The 24,038-nt window shown below is 40.6% G+C and overlaps 1 protein-coding gene across 1 annotated transcript in view; it reads right to left on the bottom strand.

The window, feature by feature from the left end:
• ANKRD55 (ankyrin repeat domain 55) overlaps positions 1-23,483 on the bottom strand; it is a 52,088-nt gene extending 28,605 nt beyond the window's left edge. Inside the window, 6 exon segments of the mRNA XM_017811081.1 lie at positions 5,316-5,440; positions 9,060-9,124; positions 12,410-12,519; positions 14,607-14,737; positions 16,556-16,678; positions 23,142-23,483. Of these exon segments, the coding sequence (XP_017666570.1) occupies positions 5,316-5,440; positions 9,060-9,124; positions 12,410-12,519; positions 14,607-14,737; positions 16,556-16,678; positions 23,142-23,181 (594 nt within the window). The 5' untranslated portion in view covers positions 23,182-23,483.
• Between the last annotated feature and the right edge of the window lie 555 nt (positions 23,484-24,038).

The following is a 24,038-nucleotide window of genomic DNA, read 5'->3' on the forward strand; positions in this document are numbered from 1 at the left end:
CCCAGGACCCCACCACACACACGCAGCCAGCCTGGGACCCACCACTCACACGCTGGTGGGGGGGGACTCCCGGGGGACTCTTTCTATTGTAAGTGTGTAATGATTTACTATGTAAATGATGTGGTGGGTCCGGAATTTATTTCCCCATAGTAGCTCTGCACTGGTAGCTAGAGGAGTGTTGATAACACATCCATGTTTTGGCTACTGCTGAGCACAGCCCTGTAACATTCAATCGCGGGCGAACTCCTGGGAGGGGACACAAGTAGGCCAGCTGACCCACACTGACCAAGGGGATATTCCATACCATATGACGTCAACCCAGATATAAAAGCTGAGGCAAGGAGCAGGACCGGAGGCACTCATTGTCTCTGATGGCTGCCTGCTGACAACCATTACGTGTGCTGGAGCCCCGTGTCTCAGAGAAATGGCCAACCATCATTGCTTATGGGACATAGAGATTAACTGCTGGCTTCTGCTTTGTGCGCGCGCACGCTGCTTTTGCTTTCTTGTTTTTTCATCAATATAAACTGCCTTATCGCAACCCACAATTTGTGTTGTTTTCTTTTCCCACCTTACTCTGTCCCCTGTCCGGCTGGGAAGGGGAGGGACAGAGCGCCTGGGTGCGCACCTGGCGTTCAGCCAAGGTGAACTCACCACAAAAGACTATGACTAAAATTACTTGGCAACTTTCCCCTGCCATTACATTGTTGTGAGGATTGATTTCTCTGGATTAGATGTTTACAGGCTTTGAAAAAGACGTAATTTTAAAATTCTGCAGTAGAATAAGGATTAATTTTATCAGAGAAATGGAAGCATTTGTCTTCCAGTGCCTTTTGTCAGGCACAGGAGATCAGATATACAGTGTAGATATGCAAAAAGTGTAGTGCATGTGCATTACTCACATTCTGCCATCCACTTGTGGAGTTACACATGTACTGTGTGCTGGGAAGAGGTCTTGCAATTATACTGTACTTACATACAGGCTTTGCCTGAGACAAACTCCTGCTAAGGTCAGTGGGAGTTCTTCAATTGATTACCTCAGAAATCTGATTGGCATGTATAATTCCATCATCAATGGCACGTTCATACTTGAAGAGTTTACTGTTCATCAGTCAATTATTTCAGTAAAGGCAGTTTTTCCATGATCTGGTTGTACTGGTGAGCTTTTATATCAATACTGCTGTACCATGTAGAAATCACAAAAGGACCTGTGCTTACAAACTGTCATGAAGTGAAGAAATAGGTTGCAGCTATATAAAAAGCTAAGTAGCACTAGGGAAAATCCCTCAGCATTGGAACTCAGTTGTCTGTACCATAAAATTCTTAAAATTCTCACTGGCATTGTTTTGTCTTGGGTCAATTAACACTTTCCCTACCAGTTCCCAGAGCTAACATGGGCCATAGACCATTTCCAGTAGGTGGTCTGCATATGACCATCCTGTTTTAGAGAATAAAGAGTTTAGGAGTAGGGACACAGGTCCCATGATGGTTGGCCTCAGTGCCAGAGCCAACACTCAGGCAAGTTTAATTCACTGTCGCAGACACTGACACAAATATTTAGGGCACTTTATGGAAAAAGCTTCTGACGGTATTGAAACAAGTTTATTTCTTACTCAAAACTATTTTCAAACTCTCTTTCTTGTTTCGCACTTGACAGCTCACTTTGTAGAGCCCTGCTGCTATGCAATGTTCCAGCCTCCATCAGCAACAGCTGTACCATTGCTGGAATGACAATATTTACACAAGAAAGAGGTTTCTTAAGGGTATGGTTAAAAAATGCAAATTGAATCTTTTTTTTGACTTGTTTGTTAATATTCAAAATTGTTTTAAAGTTTAGTGAACAAGGAAATCACTACTCTCCCTTTCAAGAAATCTCTAGAAAACTGCAAGAAACAAGGAGAAAACAAGCATGACTTTGCAGTGAAAGAAATGCTTAGCAAACGCACCTTTTCTGGCCAATCTAAGTTTCAAGAGGTCTTTGGAAGTCTCTCTGAATCCTTCCACTGTATGCAGCCCACATTAAAGAACTGGGTGTTAGGCAGAGAGAAGGAGAGCAGTGATCCCTTGGGAGAGATCCTGAGCCACTACTGCCTTCTCTGGCCCCTTCCTCTGCTCTGGATGTGTGGCCAGCTGTGTCTTCGAGATGCCCACTAGCAACAGAGAGATTTACTCCTAGAGACCCTGACACTTAAGTGTGCTCTCACTTTCCAAGTAATTACAGAGAAGCTGCAATGCTTGCTCAGCCAAACACAAATGAATAATTACCTATGCTTTTCTTTTCCAGTCTGTTTAAAGTCTACAGGTATTTCACTCTGTTCTCAGGTGGAGAATGAAATAATTGCATTGTTGCTATGGAGCAGATATGTAGGTTCCTAATTTTTTTAAACTTTGTACTACAAAGCAGCCTATTAAAAAATCAGAAGCACAGATCCACATGGCAGAATATTATTTTTAATGGCTTCTTTTTAGTTGCTTTCTTTTTATCCCTAGAGGTTTGGATTTTTCACTTTAGAAGAAATCTTTGTTTATTATTTATCTGAAAGCTGATATTTTTACATAATCATATGACTTTGGGAGCCAGAGTCTTTGAGAAAGAGACAAAGAAAATTCTGGTAAAAATAATGACAACTGTCAAGGCAATGTAGGAAGCTTCCAGATCTTGTAAGGCTTTCCAAGGTACTAATAATACTATTATACTACAATAGTAAGTAGTATGATAGTATATGCGGTAGAGTATACACTGTATTTTACTAGGATTTTAACTATACCATTACCTAGAATGGTAAGAATGGCTTTAGACTTTGTTCCAGTATCAGTTAACAGTTTTTTTGTTACAAAGGTGTGTTTCCTTTACAGTAATTAATGCTGGCTGCAGTGAAAGGAGAGAAATACCTCCCGAGACACTTCTAATAGCCATGTCTGCACCAGCTCTTAACATTATTGCATGTGTAAAAAATGCGGCATGAGATATTCTCACTTCAAACAGTCGTGATCAGTGGTTTTGACACCGATGTGACACATTTGCTCTGAAGATGTGAATCTGAGTGGCAGGAGGTTTGAGCTTTTCAAAAGAGCAGACCTTGCTGTAGACAAGGTCTGTCTGGTTGCACGGCTGGGACTGATCAGCCCATGATGTCTGACGGAAGACAAAGCCACAAACACATGGTCTTTGAAACAGCCAGCAAGGAACAATGACTTCATACGAAACATGCCCCATGCACAAGAATTTGGTTTTGAATGGTGGGTAACGGTTTTTATGCGGCCCTGCTCTATGTTTCGGCCCAGTTTGCATAAACTGACTCTTTCCTGCAACATATGAAATAAGTTTCGCTGCAGTGCCTGGTCTTCCCCTTACTGCATTTTTTAAAAAATGAAATTAAACACTGGGCCCTATTCAGCTGAAAATAACCACTGCAGCTGGTACTGCCTGAGCTCTGTGAGTCTCTTGTTCTCTAAAGATACTTATACAATTCTTAAAGGAAAAATATCCCCTTTCCAGCTGCCATAGAGGAGGCTATTAGACATAATGATGATCCCATCCAACAGAGCTGTTGTTCTGTTCTCCATCACAGCAGAAAAAGTCATGCCTGTCCACAGTATTTAAGTCTCTAGAGTCTAATAGGGCAGCAGAGCGCGCTGGCTGAAAGTGTTTTTATTTCTTGGCCAAGCTTGAGTAAGAGAAATATTAACAGATCTATTTCATGCTCTGGTATTTCAATTGCCCCTTCTGGACCTCGAATGTGGAGAAGTATGTGGATAGACAAAGCAATTTATAAGGTTTCATGGCAAGAATCTCTCAAGAAAAAAAAGTGGGGGGTCATCCTGCACATTTCCTCTTGATTTCTGTGAGCAGCTTAAAGGGAGAAAGAAGAGAGATTTGTGATTTGCCTCTACCTGAGGCCAAGTGGATTTTGTGCAGTTTCCATTTTCCTGTTTCTCAAGAGTTATTCTGCACATACTGTGAGAGAAAGACGGGGATGGGAGTTAATGGTGGAATTAAATAATAAAATGTACAAAATACATAATCAGAGAAAGCTTAAGGAAGGAGGGGAACTCTAAGGGGATTGCCTTTTGTCTTTCTGTTGGAGGGACAGCTCGTACCCAGGACTGTGATACAGACCACTGTCTAGCATGCAGGAGCTCACATGAGTTTCAGAGATTTCCCACTGGAAGCAGCCGGAACTGGAATAAGCCTGGTAAAAATGCACAACGGATAGAGTAGATATCTTTAGTCTCCTAAGGCAAATAGCAATTCCAATTGATTGGATTAAAGAAGATTAGGATTGATTAGGATTAAAGAAGAATTGAAACAATACCTGTTGCAGAGGCCAAAATATACCTCTATTTCAGAAAAACAGAAGTTGAGCCTGTTGCATGTTAACCATCTGTGGGAGGCTGTGGTTGAAGGAAACAGATGGTTTGTTCTAAATGTCCTTATCCCTTTACAAATACAGCATGTGACAGTTCAGAGCCTTTAAATTTCTTTGTTGACACTTTCTTTAAGAAGAGCAAACTTAGACCAAAAGGTGAGAATACACATATTTATTCACTGTATGAAAATGTTACTGGATTTCCGTGCAAGTTCTATTTCTGCTTATCTGTTGTGCGAGTATTCTGGACATTGATACCAGAACTTGCTACGTCAAGTCAGCAAGTAAAAACATACGATTTCATCTGGAAAGTTTTCTGCAGTAAACTAGGCAAAATTTAGCAAATTATGCTGTATTTTAGATCACTTACTACCAACTACATAGTAGTGTTTCATATCAGATTAAACCTACAGTTTGTTTCTCTAATGATGGCCTGAGTATTTGACAATTTTTTTTGCACAGGAGATAGAAACATACAGCTCAGTAGGAAATGCGTTTAACTCCTTGTCTTCCCCACTCCCCAGAGAAGTAGGGTCTCAGCCCTTCAGCTAATTATTCCACAGCTGTAGTTGTTCAAATGTGTTTTAACTTGTGTTTACATTATTTTATTCCCAACAGCCTTTGCCAAGACTATTTTAAGCTGCTGATTTCTGCAAACCTGATTTAGTTTAAAAAAATTAGGCATGCGTTCAACATGAAGCATACACATAGTCCCAGTGAGATACATAATAACTTTGTTTAGGGCAACAGTGCTAAGCCTACATTAAGTATGCCTTGCTCTCCAAAGAAGATGCTAGATCCTTGATTTGTAACCGCTTGCAAAATACTGGGGCTTAGTGGGCATTCCTAGCATCCATTTTCCTCATCTCAGAGCCAAAATTTTCTCAGGAGTATTTGGGACACTACAGTAGCCAAGTCAGCTCAGTAAACATCCCAGTGGCTCACCTGTACCGCCCAGTGCAGAGCCGTTTTGAAGTCCTTGTCCACCAGAGCTGGGTCTGCTCCCTTGTGCAGCAGAGTCTGGGTGTGCTGGGGTCTGTTGTGGAAAGCAGCCCAGTGGAGTGAAGTCACTCTCTGCAAGCCACAAGCCCAGAGGTGAAATTACTGTTGCTCACAGGAGCACCCTTCAAGTCCCTATAGATAAGCTAGGCAGTTGTGAAACCAGCCAGGATGGTTCCCTCTCCATCTTGATTTGAAATAATTAGCAGCAGCTTCTGAATTAGGGGAGTGGTTAAGGGGGAACCAAGCAATGAGCTTTTTGGAGTTATTATAGAAAATAGATACAAATACAAATGCTTCCTCTGTATGTGACTATATCATGTTATAAACAGTGCTTGGTCAGGACCACGATGGCTGGCAGATAGTTCCTCACCGCTCAGCCTGGATCCTGTGTGAAAAGCCTGCTTTAGACTGGTGCTTTGACATTATACAGTGTGATGTTTATGTTTTGTCTTATCTTTGATCCAAAATAAACATTGTAAGCTAGTACTGTAGCTGGCACTAGTCAGCAAGATAAAGAACTGACACAGTGATGTCAACAAAAAAGTCACAATATAAATGTCTTATATTTACTGTTTTGAGAGAAAACAAAGTGAATGATAAGCTATTCACCTGCATCTTCATTCCATCTTAGCTGCATCCAGTCAGTCTTGGTAGATCAGAGAATTCATGGCCTGTATTTGCACCATGAGCATTGTTACATAAACCTATATTTTACTCTATATCCATAATAATTAAGATTTTCTAGATAAATTTAATAATTTATTGTGTTTGTTAAAAATTGCTAGTGTTTTTCAGGTGTGGTTACATTTTGTTTTGGGCAGGTGTTGTTTACTCTCTCTTAGTGGGCAAAATGTATTTCAAGGCTCTTGTTTGGTTTCCAAAATGATAAAAGTGGAGAAGAAATTAAAACTTGAAATAGAACCCTGTAAAGCCAACTGATAACAACTCAGGTAAATTATGAGCTATAGCACATTGATACAGACAGCTTATCAGTGCACTAATAGTGGGGGTTGTTTGCAGTGATTTTCTGACTAAAAGCTTGAATGCCTTAACATTAATTTCTCTCATTCATCAGGTATCTTCTAAGCCCCCAGGTGGTTTAAGTCTGTGTGATGATGAAACAGAGCGGTTGAACAAGAGCAGTTTTGGTTTTACTTATGGTTTGCAAAGCTTAATTATGGGGGTTAATTTGGTTTTGTAAAGCCAAAATTGAGGGTAAACTCCTGCTCTAACTGAAATTAATGGGAGGTCTGCCAATGATGTCAGTAGTCCAAGATTTTGACACAAGGGACTTAGTACTGTTGACGGACACTCAGTATTTGAGTGATATGAATGAGTGATATGAGGCTTCACTTAAATGATTCCCAGGTGGGAAACTGGTACTCATTGCTGGTCCTGGAGAGCAGGAAAAATCACTGAAAAAGGAGAAGCTACAGTGTACTAGGCCAGCTTTTTGTCATCCTCTCTCTCTTGATATGGACAAAGAAGATCCTTGAAAAATCAACTTTCTTTCTGTTTCTACTGTGGTAACCACCAGAATCAGCTGTAACGTAAGAGTGTAAAACTGTGGGTACGGTGCAAAGATCTCCCTAGTACAGGAACACAGCTCAAACAGGTCAGTAGCAGATGCAAAAATATAAGAAATAAGGCTTGACAGTATACTGCCACCTAATATTTGGTAATCAGGCTAAAGATTTCCTATGACATTTAGACTTCCACAGACCTCCACAGGATCATGCATTTTCTGAAAAAGTGTTTATTTTTCTTTGAAACTACTACCTGGTAATTTCTGTAGGTGTTCCTGTAATTCTATATGAAAAAACCTTCCATTTAGTAATGAATTTCTTTTCATCTTCTCTATGCAATTTATGTTACCATGGGTTTATACTGTCCCTTTGACACAGTTGCCAGGTTGAAAGTCCTACTGTAGTTTGTTTGTTCTAGTTGTTAGCCTGCTCATGAAAGGAAGCTGCTCTATAACTATTATCATCTTTGTAGTCCTTTTTTTGTTCCTTTTGTTGTATATCCTTTTTCAAACTACTCTTGCATCTGACACTTGCCATGTGGCAGTACCAAGGATTCAGACAGAGCTTCCTGTTTCGTTCTTTACATCCTTTCTAGTACTCTGTCCTTTTGGAGCACCCAACTGAGCAAAGTGCATTGAGCTGTTTGTAGCAGGAGCTCACATACGTGGGCCTTTTACAGCAGGCAACAGCTGTCTAGCCCACACGGTTTGATTTGTGCATAGTGTTACCACCCTTGAGTGGCATGTGTAGGTAGACCACTGTGAGAGGAAGCATGAAAGTGATGTCAAAACTGTCAAAGTTGAAGGTCCAGCATAATATAATCTTAATAGTGAGACAGCCAAACATAAGGATGCAATAAGGATGCAAAAAATAAGGAGCAATGGGGGACATAAAAGGACAAAAGCCAAGAAATGGCGGTGAGAAATACAGATTTGCCCAGATTCAAGGCTTCTTCAAGGAACGTTTCTTCACATTGTCATCTCACAGGCTTCGTAAGTAAACCCATAGAAAGCCACAGTTGTGGAAAGTATGAAACTTCCAGATGTATTTCTTAGTGTTTATGTGTTCATGCATTCATCAGGGTGTCTTTTCCAAGTGTCAGACGGGAAAACGTGTTTTATTTATGCCAAGAGAACAGCTCTATTAGCTGCAATCTTTTGTGAGGACCCACATTTTTCAGAAAGCATGAGTATTCAGGGCTTAGTACTGACTCTTGAACAAATACATTGTCAGTGCCAAATGACAGTGAGATGGACTAAAAGTTCCAAATTGCATGTAGCAATGCATTACAGCTTGAAATTATGACCCATTGTTTCATGCAATTCATTAGCAACATAATTCTACACCAAGACAAAGCATATGTCTGGTTTAGGATGCTGTGAGGAGGATGTGCAAACGTTCCAATAGATAAGGAAGAGGAAATACTAACAGCCCTCTGGCCATTCTGGCACTGTGGAGAAGAGACATGTCCTTGAGCAATTGTTAGAATGAAATGAAACATGAAAAGACACTCAGAATCTCTCTTGTGTCTTGGCTTCTCTCTTTGGAGAAAAATATACGTGGGAAGTTAATAGTCTCCTATGTACCCTACAGATATACACACAGGACATAATTCTGTATGGATCACAGAACAGCATAAATTTTGTAGTTCCATGGCTGTTCTGTGTAATACCAGCTCTTTGATACTTTTCCTGAGATCAGTAGTTGAATGATGGGATCAAGGAATCATAGAATCACAGAATGGTTTGGAGAGTATCTTGTTCCAACCTCCCTGCCATGAGCAGAGACATCTTCCACTAGACTAGGTTACTCAGAGCTCCATCCAACCTGGCCTTGAACACTTAGGATTGGTAAAGCTGGAGATTCAGTCCAGTGTCTAACTGCAGAAGAATCAAAGGCAATTACTGTCTTGATAAGTGATTTAAGAGACTGATTCAAGGTACTTCATAGTTGCCTGTATATGGAGATGGTTTATTAGTCTATAGGTGCATTATGTGTAGTAGGAAAAATGAGATAATACTTTGCAGAGTTCAGCAAAAGCATTATAGATATTTTTGACTAGTGCATACTCTCATTATAAAAGTGATTGTACAGTGGACTCTTTCTGGACAGAATGACTTCTAAGCCCCCAGAGCCTGGGACTGTGACTTCTAGAACAAACTCACCTCATTGGCCTGATGATTAATTTCACTAAGATTTGACTGCTGCAGAAGCACGGTCAGAAGCCTGTGGAAGCAACGACACAGTCAGTGTGCTGTACTCCTGACTAAACTTGAAAAACTGACAGATTTTTAAAAAACAAAATGTGCAATTTTGTGAAAAATCAGTGATGGACACAGGTCAGAATCTTTGGTCTAAGCTTTGTCATGTGAGAAAAACAAACAGGACTATGTAGCTTACTGTAACGATGAAAGTTTACTGCTGGGAATTAAAAGCAGATCCACTAGGAATAATTCTTGTGCTAATTGCCAGGCTAGAATCAGGGTGCGTAATACTATACACATGTGCAGTTTTTGGTAGCTTAGCAATTTACTGTCAACCTATTTTATAATGTCTTAAACTAACAGAAATGCCAGCTTCTGCAAGGATTTTTTCACTCTAACTCTTGAAGTAATGTGATGTAGTGTACACATTTGCATGTATGTGCGTGTGTATACAATGCTTATGGTATATTTACACACACAAACCCTAGTATTTTACAAGGCCTCACAGTATGTCTCTGCAATAGGGCCATTATTATGGTATAAAACAGAGCAATGCATGGGCTCACATTTTACTGAATATCGAACTACAAACACTCCCCTCTGGTGGAGGGAACAGTAACAATAAAGTACTTACATGAAATATTATTCAAGTGCAATAATATTTTTAACACTTCATGGATTTTACTTTTCTCTTCCTTTTGGTATCCTGTGAAGATGTTCTGAAACCAGTATAAGTTTGGCAAAGATGGCTGTGTTTTATAGTAGCAGGCTAAGTGTTTGGATCATGTACATGGGTGGACCATGGAAATGGAAAACACCATACTCTTACAGGCTGTAACAAAGCCAAATAGCACACATCCTAACATGAGTGTACAGTTCTTATGATTCTAGCAAGAGGAAGGATATATCCTAGGGGATCATTGTGCAATTCTGTGGCTCATCTGGAGGTTGTGAATTTGCTAGAAATCTTCAAAACATGGACATTAAAAAGGCATGCTCTTTTGCAAGGAAATTAAGATGATGAGGCATAAAGGAAAGAAGTCTGATAAATGTACAGAGAACACACAGACTAATGTATACAACCCTTCATTTATCCCCATGCATAGGAGGGAAATGAAAAACTTTGCTGCTTTTCCTCAGGTCAGTCTTCAACAACTTTCAGTATATTTTCTGGGTTGAACTGTGCTCAGGTGCGTGGATCAGATCAAGCTGAGAATGTTGCACGTCAAATTTGTTCTCCCCTACCAATAAGAAAGAACTAGATATGTAAATTATTCAAAAGAATAAGCTGCCATTCTGCAGTTGAAAAGATTCTTCATTGTTAACACCTCCTTTGGGTGCCAAAAGTCCAAAGTCAGGCTTTTTTAATGCAGAAAATACCTAAAGAGTGATCGTTGGGTAGACCCCGGTGTAGGGATTTTGCTTTGACTTCAAATACTTCTGCATATGGATACAAATACTTGTAGAAAAGAGATGTTACACCTCCTTTTCTGAATGGAGTCATACTATAGGAACTCTGAAAAGGACAACACTTTAGGATTGCTGTGATTAGTTCGGTAAATGTTTGTAAAAGGGAAGAGAGATTTTGTGGTTGTTTAGCACAATCACTCAAAATCTCAGAAATTCAGTGCCTGAAAACATGCCCTGATAAAAATGGACTACTGAGCAGAAAGAAAGTTAGAAAACCATAATATGCTTGTAAACCCCATTTATCACATAGTTTTAGAATCTGATACAGGGCTCAATGGTCCAACCCCAGATATGATCAATGAAACCACTGTATGTGAAGGAAATCTAATTCTTTGAATGCAGAACCTTCATCAACAACAAACTTTGGCTCACTTATGTTGTGAAACCATTATGGCAACATAAGTGCTGCTATTTAAATATACAGACACCCAACCATGCAGCTGAGATTTCTGTGATAACTGCTCTTAAAGGCATAGATCAAGAACAGATTCTCTTTCCACCTTGCTTGTTAGGCTCTGTGGGATGCACTGAAGCACATAAATCAATTATCAAATCAACACATAAGTTGTCTCTATCTTTCCATGTAGTTCACATGCTGCCTCCAGCACATAAGGTTGTAGTAGTGGACTGCCAGCTTTCAGACTTGGCTGAAAAAGCATTTCATAGCTGACCACTGCATGTTCCCTTTTGGCAATGATGTAGGATTCAAGAGAGTGACAGTGACCACAATGGAAAAGCCCTACCCTTTGGTGCTCCATGTATGTGTTCTGGGCATGGGGCAAAACAGTGAGAATAGAGGAAAAGGAATTTATAAACTGGTAAACTGCTGTGTAGAGCAAAGAAAGGTCTTCCTGTACCCATGGAGAATGTGAAAAACATTCAAGGAATCCAATGTGCTGCTGGGAAAGCAGATTACTGTTCCCCTTCAAGTAGCAGCATGGCCATGTTGTACACACATTGCCTTCTTTCTGTGTTGGCTTTGTTTAATGATAGTGATCTGTACTTTTGCAGAAATCTCAAACTGTTCTCTCCAAGTGATGCAAGAAAAGGAATGATAATGTGGAAAATTAATAAAGCTAGTAAAAAAGGCTGGAGAGCAGATCAGCAGAAATGTGCAGGGTCTGGGCTGGTATGATATGGTGACAGCAGCAAAACTGTAGACTCAGTGATTAAGTCACATGAACATTTTGCATCTACTGAATATTTTACCTGTCTCTAATGTCTTCCCATCCCTCTTTACTTAGGAGAGTTTTTTGAGTGAATTTATTCAGATGTACAACTCAAAATTTGTTTCCTATTGTCACAGGCTGGAATGAGACAAAGAGAATATTTAAGAGTTCTTGTGAAGACACTTCATAGTTTTTACTCCACTTTCAGTAAAAGTAGTTAAAAATGAGCCAGACCACTAATCCTCAACTTCCCCTTTATAAGAAGGGGCTCTCAAAGAGGTTGTGGTGTGGAAAATTTTTCTCATGTTTGCCATTCTACTCAGAGAAGTCCAGAGAATTAGCTTCTATTTCATATGAGGAGGTAGCAGAAAGGTAGTTGGGTGGGGGAAACTCAGGGTTTCAACCTCTGTTATAATATTTTTACCCCCCTCCAGCTCTTGTGATCTTAAACCAGGCTCCTCACTTTACTTGGCCATCAATCTCTGGTACACAAGTGTGGTACAATGTTTTTCTTCCTCTCTACCCTCTTCATGATAACCACTGAATAAAGCAGCAAGTCACACACAAGTTTAGCTGTCACAGCTATTCCTCCTGACATGGGCTCTCCTTAGGTTGCTGACTACCTGTTGAGATTCAGCCAGCAAAAACTGTGGGACCCTGGGACATACCTCACGTCAGGCTCTGCAGTTGCAGCGTGTAGTGGCAATCTCCCATTTTTGTCAGGTATGTTCTGCTTAGCACCGTTCCTGAGCAAGCTGACACAGCCTTCCAGCCAGCCCTAAAAGGGAAGAGCATGTAAAGAGGAAAGGGAAATGCATCAGGCCAAATCTTTTTTTGTTGGTGCTGGCATTTGTGTGTGACTGCAGCCATTTCTGACAGCAGAGGAACCGGCCTTTTTTTCCCCCAGTTGAGGTTTCTCAGCACTGAGAATGGTTCCCTTTAGAGCCCAGGTCTCAAACTAGCTTGGTCATTCATTTCTCTGATAAGGTGAGGTGTTTCATTTACACTGTACTTTGTTTTTTTCTGCAGCTGTGGCAAGTACTGACTGCCTAAACAGTGATTAAAACACTGCTAATTCCTGTATCACTAGTAAATGCTACACATATTCTTGCATGGGAATACAATTATGCTAGATTAAACCAGGAACATGCACATTTAATCTCATTTCTTTTGTGAGATCTTAGCAGGGATGGCAAATCACTAGTAAAAACCTCAGAGTGTGGTCTTATGAACGTTGTTGCAAAAGTTTGTATTTGTGACAATGTTAGACTGAAAGCAGCACCAAAACAGATGGGATGAATCAGTTCTTGGACTAAAACCCTCTATTGATCACCCTAGCATAAAAGCAAGTAAACAGTCTGGTTGTAAGTTGTAACTGCATAAATCTTTCAGTCCCAGGGAAATCAAGTATTGGTTTGAGTGTTTTGCTAAAATCTCCACAGGCAGTTGGTAAAGACCATTCCCTCCTATATGAGCTATATTGGATTAGCATTACTAGCATTTTTATGGAAAAGGTGTGGAATGGTGCAATCAGTACATGCCTGTTGGAGCTCTTAGTGGAAGTACAAGACCACCAAATCCTGCATGTGATTGTGACTGTGCAGCTCTGCTGAATTCAGTTCTGGACTGACATGTCTGTCTGGACAGACATCACAGCCAAATGCTCCCTAGACCTCTGGTTATATCCATCACAGAAACAGAAATGGAAACTTCTAAGCCTGGGTGGTTTAAATCTATTCCAGTAATTTCTTTTTTTTCCAAAGAATATTTTTTCTCCTCCAGGAAAGGAGGAAGGAAAAAAGGAGCATGACACTAATTGTGGAATTTTTTTAGAAATATCTTGCAGAGGAAATGTTTTCTCTCAAGTGAGTGTGGCATGCTCCTTGCACGGGATGAGACTGCCTGTTTTGCTATTTTCTATGCTTATTTTCAGGCTAAGCATTGCAAAGCTAAGCAGAAGCATTGTTTTTATCCTGAATTTTCAGGAAGAAACTAGATGCAAGGGATGTCATTTAATTAGGCTGCCACAGGACTTGTTTAAATGGGTTGGCAGTCATCCAGCCATAACTCATACTATGCAGCATGGGTGAAAATTCCTTCTTCCTGTCCAAATAATAATGGAAGCCCACTCTGCTTAGCTAACTTGGTCCCCATTCTCTCTCTGAAACCTGAATTACCTTCTGCAAGGAGTAAAAGACCAAGGAGAAGAGGACCATCCTTGTTGCTTCAGAAAGGTGTGCCACATCTCCCTTCCCAAATGTCTCAGTGAGGTGTCTGCCCCTACTGTCACTTGCATGTAGGTTGATCAGGGGATTGGATTGCTTATGATCTGAATATTTGGAACTTGCAGCACCCTGAACTTCAGTTCTCAGCCTGGCCACACAAAGTCCAGCACCACAGTGAAAAGAAGCAATGCCCTGGCTTATGTGGTGTGCAGGAACACCAGCCTGCTGACCACCAGAATCTGAGACAGGAATGCCATCACTGGAGCATAAATATCTGCTGCTGACTGTAGGAGGGAAAGAAGTTAATCTGCATATTAAGAACAAGAGGGGACTTTCCAGTGCACAGAAAATAAGTGATTTTCTTGAAACCACACAGAGGACCCTGGATCCTACTGAGATCCTCATACCACGCACTGATTTTACAGCCTGAAAGAGAAAGAACACTCTGACAGGAGTCCTGATCCTCTTCTAATAATCATTGCTCCAGCTCTGCATCATAGTAAAGTTTCAAAACCAATTCCACTGTTGTCTAGAACCAAACGTTTTGCACTTTTTTTCCTTCTGTAGTATAAACAGAAATCTCTTTTTGGTCTGCATATTTACTCTCTTCACTCCATCCTTCTCCCCCAAGTCTTGGTACCAGATAAGTTGCCAGAGATAAACTGATACGTCCATAGGCATCTTGAGTATTAATATTTGCTCCCATTTTCAACAGAAGCTTCACTGTATCAACCTGGCGTCCTGACACAGCATGCATCAAAGGGGTGCAACCTGGGGAAGAAAGCCAAATTTTTTTACAATTTTAATTTTGTCAAAGCCATAAGATACAGTTTTTTATTTGCTAATGTTAACACTGGCAAATTAACAAATTCTTCCTCTGGCAACTGTCCAACAGTTGTACTCAGCTTTTTGTAAGCAGGAAGTAACTGCTATGCCACTTACTGACCACCAAGTTTAAAAAGAGTGTGACTTCATTAGCAAAAGCTTTGCCTCATTAACTCTTCCTCTGGAGGAAAAAGCGCTTTTCTGTTGACAAGTTCCCCAAATGAGCTTTTGGTTTTGTACACCATTTTGGACGCTGATAGTCTTCAGAATGACTAGTAGCCAGATATGGTGCTTGGCTAATCTTCTCAAATGCCAGCTTTGTTCTTTCCCTGTGTATTCAAAACAATTATGAAATCAAGCCCTGTCCCTTGCAAAGGTATATGTGTGCCAGCTGGTGCTTTATGTAGACAACAACTTAATTTGAACACTGGATTTGTTCTAGGATATTTTCTTTTCTGTTTTCTTAAGAACTTTTTTATTATTCTGCAAACAATTTCTATGCTGTAAAAAACCTCAAATCCACATTCAAACCTAATACTTGCCTCTCATCACAAAGTATTATGATGTCATTTAATTGCTTCCTCTTCCTTCCAGTCTGTTAACTGCTGAAAAACAGCAAGAAATTTTCCTGCAGAATCTAACAAACCAATTTAAAATTACTAAGCTGGGAATATAGAAGTTACCATGAAAATTAGAAATTATAAGACTATTAGAAACTTCAGACACAACTGAAGAATAATTATTCTTACTGGATTCAATGAGACTGCTGAGGAAATGTGCTACTCAACCTGAGGTCACACAGACTCTGACAGACGTGCAGGATATGAGCTGTGTGTTTTGTATTGCACAACTCGTCTTTAGTTACATTTGTACATACAGTGTAGCAAACAAGTTAATTCTAGAGATGAAATACTTCTATTTGCTGATCAGCCCATCTCCACCCACTCCACCCACCCTTTGGATCTAGTCCCTCTCCCCTTAAAGATCCAGACTGAGAGTACTTTATCTTGATTAAGCTTTCCCCTACTGACCAGTAAATGTTTTAATGATAACAGTTAGAATGTTTGCTTTAAAGTGTAAAAAAACCCAGTAGATTAGTAAAAACTGTTTGAGATTAGAATAGACAGTGTTCATATAGAAGAGGCTGCAATTAAAAAAATACTTTTGATAAACAAAGTCTTTCTTGAGAACAGCTTCCCGGGATCTGTGGCTCTAATTCACTTGGGAAATAGATGCATATAAACCTCAGCCAATGTACAAGAACTAAGCATTAAATAGTAACCTGAACACAAAATGACCATAGTCTCACAGATAAAACAGATTATGTAGATGATTGCACACTGTACAACCAACCCTTTGGCAAAAAATTACTTGACAAAATCATTCAAGCTGACATACTTTTTAAGTACAAAGACTGTAATTTCCTACTTCAGAAATGTGTAGAATGTATGGCTTTTGGCTTTGATAAAAATATTTTTTTCCTTCCCTGAAATGACAACAATTTCTCAGCACCTCCCTAAATAAGATAAACTAATGGTACCGTCTATTTATAGCAAAACAGCTTATTTGTATCCGTATAAAAATTGCAATTACAATTACATGCAGAAAGAAATCTCCAAACTGTGCATTTCCAGTGGAATAACTCAAATTTATTCTACTACTAAATATAATCTTCTGCACACAAAAATCAGGAAGAAAAATTGGAAAATTTAATTGCAAGCTGAAGCAACAAGTCTCCTGAGAACAAACCCAGCCTTCATTTACCCTCTCTGTCACAACACTCAAGGATAGGAGGATGTTCCCGAATCACTGCAGTCAGTGTGTTCACATCACCATTGGCTGCTGCTTGGTAAACCACAGTCAAGTCAACCTCTTCTGCTGCATCAGCTGCAGAAAAGGAGCATGTCCATGAGTAAGCAGAGAGCAAGTACAAAAATGATAAACAGTGAAAATAATGACACATCTCACTGAGTTTTAATGACTATGTAACTTGGGGTGGAACAAAGTGTATCTAAACATCACTGTGGACTTTATTAGTCATCTGGAACTTGATTGTCACCATAATGTCTTCCAAAAACTTTCAGACATGGACACTGAAAGGACTTAAGAAAACTTCTGGAAAGTTTCCACCTCTTATAAGAAATTATTCTAACATTAATGTAAGAGGACGTGAGAAACAACGAAGTAGTAACTGAACTAGCTTATAATGTTGCTGGCTACACTCTTATGACGGAGGAAGAAATCAGGACCCAGGTGTTTTCAGTTTCAATGTTATCCTTGCACCAGTCAGAAGACCAAGGCTTTTCACTTCCCTGTGCTGTCCAAGGGAATTCTCTTCTTAGAAGAGTGAACTTCTGGCAACAGCAGTTTGTGTTGATTATTTCTGCAAAAATGAAAAATGGAATATTGCTTGGAACCCAGGATAAGTTTATTTTGTTTGGCAACTACAGTGTGAGTTAATATTTAAACCAATGCCTTGCAGGACCTGTTCCCGAACGCTCCTCAGATTTTTCTTTTTAGAGAAATTAATGTGATAATTCCTTCTTTGCTTGCAGACTGGTCATCCTATGTTCCACATGCCTACATCTCCTTTGGCTTCAGGTGGACTATTAAGCTGTTAACTCTAGGAGTCAAAAGAGTTAATTTTTTGGTGCTGGATCAAATCAGACATACTGGTAAAATACTCTAGATATGTATATCTAGGTCAGACACAATCTCATGTTTCTGATCTCTTAATTCAAAAAGAAGTACAGCTGCAGCGAGCTCAGCTGTTCACAGTGGTTGAGGGTCTGTTGTGGTTTAACCTCAGACAGGAACTCTGTCTGGAGCCCTTGTTCACTCAGTCCTTGCCCTGACCCCGCTAGGGTGAGAAGGAGAATCAGAAAAAGGTAAATTGGTAGGTTGAGATAAGAACAGTTTAATAATTGAAATAAAGTAACATATACTAACAACAACAACAACAATTATATTAAGTAATTGTAATGAAAAGGAGGAAGAGAGAGAGAGAGAGAATGAGAGAGAAATAGAGAGAGAGGAATAAAAACAAAGAAAGGCAAGTGATGCACAATACAACTGCTCACCACTTTCTGACTGATGCCCAGCCATCCCCCCACTTTATATACTGGGCATGTTGGCCTGCGGTATGGAAAATCCCTTTGGCCAGTTTGGGTCCAATCTCCTGGCCATGATCCCCCCACCTCTTGTACTCCTGCTTGCTGACACTGAAAAGTCCTTGATTTAGGATGAGCAGTACTGAGCAACAACTAAAGTTGCTGTGTCACCAACATTACTCTTTTACTAAAAACAAAATACAGCACTGTACCAGCTTTTAAGAAGAAAATTAACTCTATCCCAGGTGAAACCAGGCCAGGGTCAGAGCTACAGAACATATAACTTGTCCAGTCGCTGCACTACCTTGTTAACAGGAGAAAGTAAAACTGACACCTAAATCACACTAGAGAGTTGATCAAAGGAAAGACAGATACAGTCACTGGTGACTTATCTGTACTGTTCTATCTTCTGGAGATAGCATGAACTATGTAAGCTGTGCAGAAAAAATGGAGACAGCTTAAACAGAATTTGAAAAGTTTGTATGAAGTCTTTATCATAATCAAATAATACATTATTCTTAACGCATTGATATAATATTTCAAACATTGTCATACATATTTTTAAGTGATCTTTAAATATTATTGTAAAGGATTAGCCATACTATTCACATTGTGATCAGACGTTGCCTCAGATGAACCTGCATGAGATCTGTGTTGGGATTTACAGCTTAATTCCCACATGTGACCTTCTCTCCCTGTGGTGCAATCAGCACTCTGGACTTCAAAATTTGGCTGCCATGGAAACACAATCTGCTCTTACTCTGGAATAGGTTAGTCTGTCAAAGCTGGAGCTCTGGTTGTGGGCTTTGGAAAATTAGAAAGCTAATGTTAATTCTGCCTTTGCCACAGATTCCCTTTCCATTGCTCCTCAACTAAAGAGAAACTAATTCTTTTCTTTCTTCTAACTGGTATTTTAAATTACAGATTTCATAAAATTTGTGAATAAAAATGTTAACTCGATTTTTTATTCTACTGAGGAGTCTATTGCTGAAGGAAGCATTCATTTGGCTCAGAAGATTTGTCCTTTGTGCCTGGGAGATCAGGAGAGACTAAGAGTCATTGCCTCTGGAGAGTCATCATCAGTGACCAGTATATGAAAAAAGGAAGTAACTTTACCACAGGACCAGTTAATACTTCCTTATCACATCAGACCTGCAGACACCTTTCACAAATGGTAAATTCAGCAAAAACATGTTAGTAACAAGCTCAGGTCTGAACTAGTCCCTTACTCGAAGAGAGGTGTAATTTGGGCTGGGTGGGAGGCAAGGAAACAGGACAGAGGTTGACTGCTTGTGTTGTTCCTCTTGACTAGTCTCTGGAGGTACACGGGGGGTGCCAGCCATAAGCACCAACACAGGTCCTCCCAGAGTTGCATGTTGTGTACAGCTGTGCATGGTTACTGTCTGGGTATGGTACAGAAAAGATGCTGCTGGCATTGGGAAAGAAACCATCGGATGTACTGAGACAGTGAATCAAAGGGGCACTCACCTCCTTTGATGCATTACACATTTTGTACTTTTTTTGCCTTTTAAGTACTGTTATATCTTCCTGTTGTGTGTCAGGAGCAGAGAAATCCAACCACAAAATGAAAATCTCTATCTCCCGAGCATAGCAGTTGCTTACCTGGAGGGTGGTATGGTAGAAAGATGAGGACATGGATGCACACCTTCACGTGGGTCTCTGACTGCCTCTGCCCATTATCATCTAGGTAAAACCAAAAACACCTCCCCTGTGCCTTTGCTTATGTTAGGCTGAATCTGTTTTCCCCAGAGTAATTATCCTTCTGTATGAGGAGAGGAAGCAAAACGCTAAACGAATGGATGGATGGATGAATGAATGAGTACAGTTTTCCCCATGCCTGATCTTGCAGAACACAGGCACCAGCACCATGTGGCATAAAGGGACTGTGAACGCCAAATGCCTGATCCTCCATCTTCAAAGATGCTAGAGTTACTCCATTACTATCTTGCAATTCTATAAATGCCAGTCCCATTTCAGATACATTTTACATTGTATTTTGGAAAATTGCTGTGCTACGGGTGAAAGGAAGCTGTCAGTCAGCTTCAGGAAAGCAGAATGTCCAACTAAGAGCCTGCATATAGAGAAAGTGAGAAACTGCAGGCTGACACAACAGCAGTGTAGAAAGGTCTGGAAGGAAAGACCAAATGACATATGGGGTTGTGGCATCTTTTGTAGCTAAAATCCTGGGAAAGAATCAAAGTTAAAAGCCAATCTATCTGAAATAAGCTGCAGTGTTTTAAAAGTGTGTCATTTCTTCAAGACAAAGTAGCTGTCTTTTGATTAGAAAAGGGGGCATACAAAGAGAGACACAATGATCACAGGATTCAGAACAATGAAATTATGCTGTTTGTGATATTAATTCTTCTCTGACTGTCCTATGAAGAAGGCATGGGTTACACAGTTTCTGATGTCAGATGATGTGTTGTTTTACAAAGTGCATGTTAGATGTATATAAGTGCATGCTTTCTGGTGCATCGGATTTTTAAGGTCTAAATAAACTTGCCAGAGCTTGACAATGGCTGATTTAGAACTTTCTAAAACACAAAGTACAGAAAACTAAAGACGGGATAATAGGATATTTTACGTTCCTTGTGAAGAAGAAATATTTATGCATGTAATTTACTCCCCTCTCTCTCATAAACCCTTGTCTCTACCACTAGCCTTATGTGATTTCCTACACTTTGTTGTCAGGACACAATACTGGGCAGTTTGTTTGGTTTCAGCCCATCAGTGCCAAGGGTCAGTGGGGGGTGGATGAGTGCAGTTTTTGGAAACTGTAACTCATTCTTTAATATTATGGATTTATGGAATTTTTAACAAAGTAATAATCCCTGTCTGTGCCTGGCTGTGCATGTACCAGTGCAGGCCTTTGTCTAGCTTCTCTGTTTAACTGGTAAACACTTGAAGCCAGGAACAGCACACATTTACTTAAATGCACTGAGCAGTATTAAGAGGGAAGGGGTTTCTGGTTTGGGTACTGCTTGCCTACTGTAAGTCCCATGTTGCTGTTACTATTGTTAAGTATTATAAGATATTAATGAGCAGTACTATAGGATGTGTTGCAAAGAGACGGTATGATTTTCAAGCCTGGAATGCTGGGGTTTTTTTAATCTGTAGCAAGGAGATTTTTCTGATGTGTGTGGTGGAGAAAAAAAGGTTTGTGGGGAGGGTTGAATTATTTTTTTGGACCAACAGATATCAATCTAGTCTGTTTGAAAGCTAGTTTATATTATTCCATTGTTATAAATTGCTCCAATGAAAGACATTCCCCTTCCCCTTGCTAAAAAAATTATGTCTGCTTAAATCAGTATTGTGCCACAAAATTAAGATGGTATTTAGATAAAATCCACCATACACTGTTAATTTTGAACAGAACACTATTTGCATGATAACCAATGAGTTCAATGTCCCACTGCTGTGTGTTTTATGCTCCTGCTCCCCATCCACCTCCCACGCAGCTAGCTGGGAAGGCAAGCAGTAAGCCACCAATCACCTAATGAGCCAGCATTCCTGCAGTGGTGGTGAAGGGGATATGGTGAATTTATCTGGAGGATTTGCTATGAGTAGAGTGTGACATGGACTGGAGATGATGCTGGACAGGAATTAGAATGGGTCACTGTGGAGAGTGGCCTGGCAGGAGGAGGGGCTGAGGATTAGGACCAAAGGCAACAGGTAGATGTTGCCTTCCAGCTCTCTCACTTCTATCTGGATAAGTTGGTTAGGGTCAGTAGTCTCCTGCATTGCTCTCTGCCCCCTACTATCTGGAGACTTGACTTCTCCTTCCCCAGGCCTGGTGATATTCCAGCCTTATTCCTCGCACGACTTCCATAGCTCCCTGGCAGCCATCTCCATGGCACTGAGCATGCAGGGTTTCCTCTCTGCCTCCCCAGCCTGAGCCCTGCTGGGTCAGCATGTGGCACAGGGAATACTCCTACTGCTGCACAAGCAGAGGTGGAGAATGGCTGTTTGGAGCTGCAGAAGCTCAGTCAGCTCCACACCTATGTCCTGCTGGGGAAAATGCTCCTTATGTCATTCACAAGCTTAGGAGCACCTGTCTCTATTCCTGCAGTACCCGTTCCACCATTGCACTTCCCTGTCTCCTTTATACTTGCTGATAGTACGTTTTTATCTCTTGTCACTCAGTTTTGCTTCCCACCCTCCCCCCCCACTACATGGGGGTGAGTCCCAGCTGGATTGGTGTAAACCAGTACTCCCAAGATTCGCTCAGGCTTTAAGTGCTGCTGTGGCTGAAAGGTAGCCACAAAACCACCACTTTCCAAGGGCTATACTTACTTTGGGTTCACCAAAAAAGTGTAGGCAAGCACAAAAGTACAACCTGTGGGACCTGGCTGCCCAGAGGGTACCACAGTGTCTGTCTTCCTCCTGCCCTGCATCTTTGTTCCACAGCCAGCACCCTCACTGTGGGGCCAGTGTAGCCATGTCAGCTTGGACATTTTGCAGGTGCGCACTGGAAACTGTGCCCACTACACACACAATATTTGGCAAGTTGACTTAAAAGAGAATTTGTGGCAACATGGATGATCAAACAGTGACAGTCTCATACTTTCAGAACATAAAAAGGATGCCACTACACTTGTAATACATCAAGCCGTAAAACATAAAAGCTTATACTGGCAAATAAAGACACAACACTTAACTTCAAAACAGGCAACAAAGATACATCTGTATTTCCATAGCAACCTTACAATGTAGAAAATCTTCACTTTAGGGGGCTTAATGATATGCAAAATGCACAATTATGGTAATACTCATCTATACAGCTTAGATTTGCCAAAACAAAGTCAATCACTTGTCAGCACCTAATCCTTTTAGTGTAGACTTACGAATATCAGCTATTGTTAAATTTTTACTCCATTTTAAACTGCTGTTTGCAAGTACTGCAATAACTTTTAATATATATCCATAAGAAGATTAATATACAATATAAAAATATATATACATCCATCTCTCAATGCTAAGCATAAGAGTAATTAGATGGTGTTGCTATTCTGCTGAAAATTTTATTTTTAAAAATCACTGTAGGCAATAGACTGAAATATCTGTCTGAAACTGATGGAAAAATTCCTTTATGTGCAAACAAAATAAAACTGTTCTTCTCCAAGAATTTATGTTATTCATTCTGTCAAGTAATCTTAGTACATTTGCATGGGACACATGGGAGGACCAAAGGATTTTGAAATTAGTAGCAGGTGACTTACCTTTGTGCTGATCTAACACTGATGATGAACTGAAATCCATTGTGATCTATCTCATTATTTACAACCAGACCAGACAAATACCATCTCCAGGGTTTTGCGGGAAGAATCTCATGTATTACAGTACACGGTGCAACGACAGCTGTTGCCAGTCTTCTTGTCAGAGAATTAAACTCGCTTTTACGGCTGCAGGTTGTAGACAAGGAAAGAGTCTGATGGAAACACTGTATGCTGTCACAGACCTTCCTAAAAGGACGCCCCTGGAAGCTTATCTGAGATTCTGAAAAATGTCAGGTCTTCAGCGAGTGGCAACAGCCTACGAGCAGCCGAGAGATGCTGCAGCTCCCCAAGCTCCATCAGCCGAGGGCTGGGTGAGTGGGACTGGGCTGGCAGACAGAGCATGTGCAGAGCTCCAGCGCAGGCCGGGGGTGGACATCCGTCCTGGCTCCACGTGCTGCACGGATGGACAGCCCTGCGGGCGGCCTGCCTGTGCACTCACTCTCAGCATGTGGCAGAAGGATGGTTTGTGAAATGATGCTTTCAGACGTCACCCGATTTAACACCTTCACACAGAACACAAATTAGCAAATTTAGAGTTAGTTAAAGTACAATGAAGGGATAATAACCGACAGCACGTTACTGTGGCTAGAGTGGACAGTCTTAGCTATAACTGCACCGGACAACATATACAACAGTGCACAGTGCACAGCTGTGCTAGTTTTAGCTGGAGTAGAATTAATTTTCTTCAAAGCAGCTGGTATGTGTATGGCTGTGTTTTGGGTTTACTGGAAACAGTGTTGATAACACAGCCATGTTTTAGCTATCACTGAGTAGTGCTCACACAGGGCAGGGCCTTTTCTGCTCCTCACCTCACCCCACCAGGGAGGAGGCTTGAGAGCA

Source organism: Lepidothrix coronata, unplaced genomic scaffold (genome assembly GCF_001604755.1).
Source record: "Lepidothrix coronata isolate B3197 unplaced genomic scaffold, Lepidothrix_coronata-1.0 Scaffold31, whole genome shotgun sequence".
Lineage (NCBI taxonomy): Eukaryota > Metazoa > Chordata > Aves > Passeriformes > Pipridae > Lepidothrix > Lepidothrix coronata.